General features: G+C 43.6%; 1 protein-coding gene across 1 annotated transcript; it reads right to left on the reverse strand.

Annotated features, from left to right (window-relative positions):
* Positions 1-585: 585 nt before the first annotated feature.
* Positions 586-6,270, reverse strand: LOC116564254 (activating signal cointegrator 1-like). The gene is made up of 2 exons (XM_032297204.1): positions 6,101-6,270; positions 586-807 (listed from the first exon to the last, which is right to left on the reverse strand). Exons 1-2 carry the CDS (start codon positions 6,199-6,201, stop codon positions 624-626), a joined length of 285 nt encoding a protein of 94 aa, XP_032153095.1. The 5' UTR covers positions 6,202-6,270; the 3' UTR covers positions 586-623.
* Positions 6,271-6,582: the final 312 nt, after the last annotated feature.

A 6,582-nucleotide genomic window follows, 5' to 3' on the forward strand; every position in this document is an offset into this window, starting at 1 on the left:
TTTTTTTAAAGATGGGGTTTCACCATGATGGCCAGGCTGGTCTTGAACTCCTGACCTCAGGTGATCCACCCACCTCAGCCTCCCAAAGTGCTAGGATTACAGGCGTGAGCCACCACGCCCGGCTTTTGCGATATTTTCTAAGCTGAAAAAGAACTAGAGTAATATTCATTACGACCTGAGTAGAACCAAACTAAAAATATGTGTGTATATATATATGATTAACTTAGCTGTGAAGAAATGCAAGATGGCAAAAAATAAATAAATTTCTTTTTCTTTCTTTTTTTTTTTGAGACGGAGTTTCACTCATGTTACCCAGGCTGGAGTGCAATGGCGCGATCTCGGCTCACCGCAACCTCCGCCTCCTGGGTTCAGGCAATTCTCCTGCCTCAGCCTCCTGAGTAGCTGGGATTACAGGCACGCGCCACCAAGCCCAGCTAATGTTTTTGTATTTTTAGTAGAGACGGGGTTTCACCATGTTGACCAGGATGGTCTCGATCTCTTGACCTCGTGATCCACCCGTCTCGGCCTCCCAAAGTGCTGGGATTACAGGCTTGAGCCACCGCGCCCGGCCTAATAAATTTCTTTAAGCTTGCCCACTTGCCAATATTTCAACATTAACTTGATTACATTAACTTACCATCTTTTTTGAAACACTGCTGCAAAGGATCAGAAATCAACTCCTGATCATTCTTTTGCCATTTGGTTATAAGTTCTTCTATGAATTGACCTTTTTTGCCTTCATTTCCCTGGAGGAGATCAGTAACATATTCTCGTATCTCTTCAGCACTCTCAATTGACAAAACATACCTCAGGAGGCAAAGATATAAATTGTTGAAACAGACTAACTTACACTGTTTCTCAGTAATCTTAACGAAGATCTAGGTAGTAAAACCATTATATTAATCTATTAGAGTCTTTACTTTGAGCCAACTACTATGCTAGATGCTAGAAATACAATACAACCCTAACTGCTATAAAAGGAATGTATACATACATATACTTATATGTAGAAAAAAAACAAAGTTACACACCAAAATTATTACTATTGACTGACAGGAATAAAGGTAGTTTTAATTTATTTTTATTCTCTTTTTTTCCTATAATAAATATGTTTTTAAAATGTATTACATCATAATATATGTGGGAAAAAACACTAAGAGAGAAACAGCGGTTATTTCTGGGTTGTAGTATTATGGTAATTTTGGTTTCTTCTTTTATCCTTTTCTGATTTTTTTAGTTTTCTACAGTGAATGTCTTACCATTACAGGAGAAAGAAGTGATAAAAATTACTTATAAATTAACATATAAGACACTGAAAACATTGTAGGATCTGAAGAAACTGTAATTCAAACCCAATGGCGTGGAATGCAAGAAAAATTATTATAATAGTGCTATATCCTTTAAATTTTACCAAGTTATGAAATTGTCTCATGACTGGTAGCATATGTACTACATTCTTTTCCTAGTATAGTGGTAGAATTGGAGAATCATGCTCTAGAGGTGAACAAATCTGTGCCTTTGGCCCTACTTAAGAGCATCTTTTGGCTGGGTATGCTAGCTCATGCCTGTAATCCCAACAATTTGGGAGGCTGAGGTTAGAGCATCACTTGAGCCTAGGAGTTTGAGACCAGCCTGGGCAACACAGGGAGATCTTGGCTCTAGAAGAAAAATTAAAATTAGCCAGGCAAGGAGGCACACGCCTGTAGTCCTAGTTACTTGGGAGGCTGAGGTGGAAGGATCCTTTGAGTCTCGGAGGTGAAGACTGTAGAGCCATGCATGATTGTGCCAGTACATTCCAGCCTGAGACTCTGTTCAAAAAAACAAAAATGGCCAGGTGTGGTGGATCACGCCTGTAATCCCAGCACTTTGGGAGGGCAAGGTGGGTGGACCACCTGAGGTCAGGAGTTAGTCACCTGGCCAATATGGTAAAACCCCAGTCTCTACTAAAAATACAAAAAAAACCCCAAACAAACAAAAAACAAAACCATACACACACACACCCCAAAAACAGGCATCTTCTAATTACTATGGATTATAAAAGACAATGGCTTTTCAGGAATTATGCATTTTAATCACCTTGATCCCCAAACTAACCAGCCCCCATCAAAAGATCAACTGCTATCCGACTTGCAGAACTATAAGGAATCCCAAGGGATCATTTAACTCTGGAGTTTTGTTTCTTTGTTTGAGACACAGTCAGAAGAAGAGGAGGAAAAATAAAAAAAAAAAGAAAAAAGAAAAAAAAAGAGAGAGACAGTCTCGCTCAGTCCACCAGGTTGGAGTGTATCTCCCAGGTTCAAGTGATTCTCCTATCTCAGCCTCCTAAGTAGCTGGGATTACAGACGCACGACACCAAGCCTGGCTAATTTCTGTATTATTATTATTATCTTTAGTAGAGATGGAGTTTCGCTATGTTGGCCAGACTGGTCTCGAAGTCCTGACCTCAAGTGATCTGCCCACCTCAGCCTCCCAAAGTGTTGGGGTTACAGTGTGAACCACCACACCCCACTTTTTTTTTTTCTTTTCTTTTTCTTTCTTTTTTTTTTTTTTTTTTTTTTTTTGAGACAGAGTCTCACTCTGTCACCCAGGCTGAAGTGCAGTGGCACGATCTTGGCTCATTGCAACCTCTGCCTCCCAGGTTCAAGAAATTCTTCTAGGCCGGGCACGGTGGCTCAAGCCTGTAATCCCAGCACTTTGGGAGGCCGAGGCGGGTGGATCACGAGGTCAAGAGATCGAGACCATCCTGGTCAACATGGTGAAACCCCGTCTCTACTAAAACTACAAAAAATTAGCTGGGCATGGTGGCGCGTGCCTGTAATCCCAGCTACTCAGGAGGCTGAGGCAGGAGAATTGCCTGCACCCAGGAGGCGGAGGTTGTGGTGAGCCGAGATCGCGCCATTGCACTCCAGCCTGGGTAACGAGTGAAACTCCGTCTCAAAAAAAAAAAAAGAAATTCTTCTGCCTCAGTCTCCCGAGTAGCTGGGATTACAGGCACCTGCCACCATGCCTGGCTAATTTTTTGTAATTTAGACGGGTTTCACCATTTTGGCCAGGTTGGTCTTGAACTCCTGACCTCGTGATCCACTCGCCTTGGCCTCCAAAAGAGTTGGGATTACAGGCATGAGCCACAGAGCCCAGCCACACATTTTTTTTGAAGTATCATAGCATAGGTAGCTTCAGTGCTTATTTTAAGTTCTGAACACTTCTTGTTTAACTTATATTTATGATTTTTAAAATGCAAGCATTTAGTCATACTTAGTGCTTCAACTTTAAAACAGAAAAGTTCTTATCACTCCACTTTCAAAGGTGTATGTTTATTTGAGGAAAACCTAGGTGCAAAATGAGCTGCTAAACTACTATCTATGAGAAGCAATTTCCTTGTTTGTTTTTTGAGATGGAGTCTCACTCTGTCACCCAGGCTGGAGTGCAATGGTACAATCTTGGCTCACTGTAACCTGGCCTCCCAGGTTCAAGCGATTCTCCTGCCTTAGCCACCAGGGTTGCTAGAATTACAGGCTCATGCCACAATGCCCAGCTAAGTTTTGTATTTTTAGTAAAGACCAGGTTTCACCATGTTGGCCAGGCTGGTTTCGAACTCTTGACCTCAGGTGATCCACCCACCTTGGCCTCACCAAGTGCTGGGATTATAGGCGTGAGCCACCACGTCTAGTGTGAGAATCAATTTTCTTGATACTGTGTAATCCAAACAAAATACAACTAGATTCTAGACTGAGAAGTCTACATCTATCATTCTTACCCTATTTCAAATTATTGATTCATCAAAAATATCCTCAATCTTTTTTTCTTTGTTTTTCGAGACAGAGTCTCACTCTGTCACCCAGGATAGGGTGCAGTGGTGTGGTATTGGCATGAAATCTGTGCCCTCCCCCAGGTTCAAGGGATTCTCTTGCCTCAGCCTCCTGAGCAGCTGTAACTACCTGCACGGACCACCACACCCAGCTAAGTTTTGTATTTTTAATAGAGTCGGGGTTTGGCCATGTTGGCCAGGCTGGTCTTGAACTCCTGACCTCGTGATCTTCCCGCCTCAGCCTCCCAAAGTGCTGGGATTACAGGCATGAGCCACCATGCCTGGCCAATCTTTTTTTTCTTTCTTTTTTTTTTTTTTTTTAAATACTGAGTAACTTCATAATAAATATGCAAAAATTGTGCCAGACAGAGTGGCTCTCACATGTAATCCCAGCATTTTCGGAGGCCGAGGCAGGTGGATCATCTGAGGTCAGGAGTTTGAGACCAGCCTGGACAACATGGTGAAACCCCGTGTCTAGTAAAAATATAAAAAATCAGCTGGGCATGGTGGCGCGTGCCTGTAATCCCGGCTACTCAGGAGGCTGAGGCAGGAGAATCGCTTGAATCCGGGAGGTGGAGGTTGCGGTGAGCCGAGATCGCGCCATTGCACTCTGGCCTGGGTAACAAGAGCGAAACTCCATCTCAAAAAAAAAAAAAAAAAAAACTATTAAATACTTAATCAGACTGCCTTCAAACAATGGAAAAGCTAAACCACAAGATTTTGCTGTTTTTTTGTTTTGTTTCCTTTTTTTTGGTAATCTAGTGTTCAAAAAAAAAATTCTCTATCTTGTTTATTTCTTTTATTTCTGTAGAGACAGGGTCTTACTATGTTGCCCAGGCAAGAATCCAACTCCCAGGCTTAAGTGATCCTCCCACCTCCACTTCCCAAAGTGCTGGGATTACAGGGTTGAGGCATCTTGTTGGGCCTCAAAAAATCCTTTAAAATAGCCTACTTTAACTCTCTCCTTGCCAAAAGCCTATTTTCTCCCAAACTCAGAAACTCATCATACTTCCTACAAAAGCCCTAGAACTGCAATTTAGGTTTCAGTATCAGTGACCAAGGAATCAAATTAAGGAACTCTTTCTTTCATCAAGTCCCATTTTTGTAGTTTCCTCCCCTGTCTGAACACTTTGCCCTCCACCTCTGTCTATTCCTTAATTTTCAGGTGAAAGCCATCCTTTCCAGTAAACCTTTTGAGTTTTTCAAATCTTAAGGATCCTTTATTTTGTGCTCCAACAAGCCCCCTCACTTCCCAACCTCAGTACTCAACAAAGGGCAACCCAACTGTCTTGTTTTTGTTACCCCAGCACCTGTCATGTTTAACAGTAGTACAACAAATGTTCTTTAATCAGTTGAAAGCAGATATTAAGTCATGTTCATCTCCATTTCATAGGAGTCATAAAACATGACAAGCTCTTCTAATACTTCATCTTAGAGATGAAGAAACCAAGGTACAGAGAGGAAAATTAAGTTGTGCTGGGTTCTAAAACAGGTAAACGCCAACAGAATATATAGAACTTGCGACTCCTCAGACAGAAGCTATTTGTACTCTACCACGCTGGTCCCACTTAAATTCTAGGTCCTATTGACACAGCTGACCCTGTTGGCCCTACTGACACAACTCAAACTGGGCCAACTAAAATGTTCAGAGTATATCCGGGTGCGTTGGCTCACGCCTGTAATCCCAACACTTTGGGAGGTCGAGGCGGGCAGGCCACTTAAGGTTAGGAGTTGGAGATCAGCCTGGCCAACATGGCGAAACCCCGTCTCTACAAAAATAAATAAATAAATAAATAAAATAAATAAATAAAAATTAGCCGGGTGTGGTGATGCATGCCTGTAATGAGGCAGGGGAATCTCTTGAACCCAGGAGGTGGAGATTGCAGTGAGCCGAGATCGCGCCACTGTACTCCAGCCTGGGCGACAGAACAAGACTCCGTCTCAAAAGTAGTAATAAATAAAAGACTAAGGAGTTCAGAGTTAGGAAATTCAATTTGACTTGCCCCTCCTCTCCAGAATCTATAAGGAAACTAGTTCCTGGGACAGTCTTGAGGTCTTATTATTAAAGCTTCGGCGTCTTCCCAGGAAAGAAGCCAGATGCGTGCAGCCGGACACCCTATTCCAGAAACAAAACTATAAAGGTGGAGGCCAAAATTCCACGCCTACAGACTACACGCTGCAGCCTATTTATCACATTTCTCTCTCAACTTTTCAGTCCTCCCCGCTTCCCGGTTCGCTCAGCCAGTGCACAACCCAGAGCTCCTTCCCCGCTCAGCCCCGAGCTGTTCTCACTGCATGATCTCCTCGCTGACATCCAGGCCGAAAGTTTTCCGTAACTGCTGGGTGCACCAGTGCACCAGAGGCTCCTCGGACACCGCCCCAGCCACCGCCATCTTCCCCAGCCGGAACCAGCTAGGCTGCAAAAGCCCCACGTCCTGCACCGGACTAGTTCCCTTCGCAACACCAACCTCGCTCACGCGGGTTCCGCCAACCTGCACCGCCCCGCGCGGTCGCACCGCCTTCAGTGTCGATCCCGCCCACCCGTGCACCTCCTACTTCTTCCTGCTTCCTTGTCTACTTCCTTGTACCCACCCGAGTCGAGCTCCGTCAGTGCGTGATTTTTGCCAATCGTTAAATGTAGGTCTCGAGGAAAGCCATAGGCAATTCTGCTGAGAAGACAGTGCAAGTGCCTATAAAAACAACAGTTTAGGGGGAAAACAAACCAATACCCGGAAAGCTGAGAGACCAGCTTTTTAATCGTCATGGTTTTATGT

Source organism: Sapajus apella, unplaced genomic scaffold (assembly GCF_009761245.1).
Source record: "Sapajus apella isolate SASKATOON/1434 unplaced genomic scaffold, GSC_monkey_1.0 scaffold37, whole genome shotgun sequence".
Classification (NCBI taxonomy): Eukaryota; Metazoa; Chordata; class Mammalia; order Primates; family Cebidae; genus Sapajus; species Sapajus apella.

Coding starts and splice junctions, on each gene's coding strand:
- LOC116564254 (XM_032297204.1), bottom strand. CDS start 6,201: ATGGCGGTGGCTGGGGCGGTGTCCGAGGAGCCTCTGGTGCACTGGTGC. Junction 808..6,100: donor GTCAGCGAGGAGATCATGCA/GTGAGAACAGCT, acceptor TTGCCTCCTGAG/GTATGTTTTGTCAATTGAGA.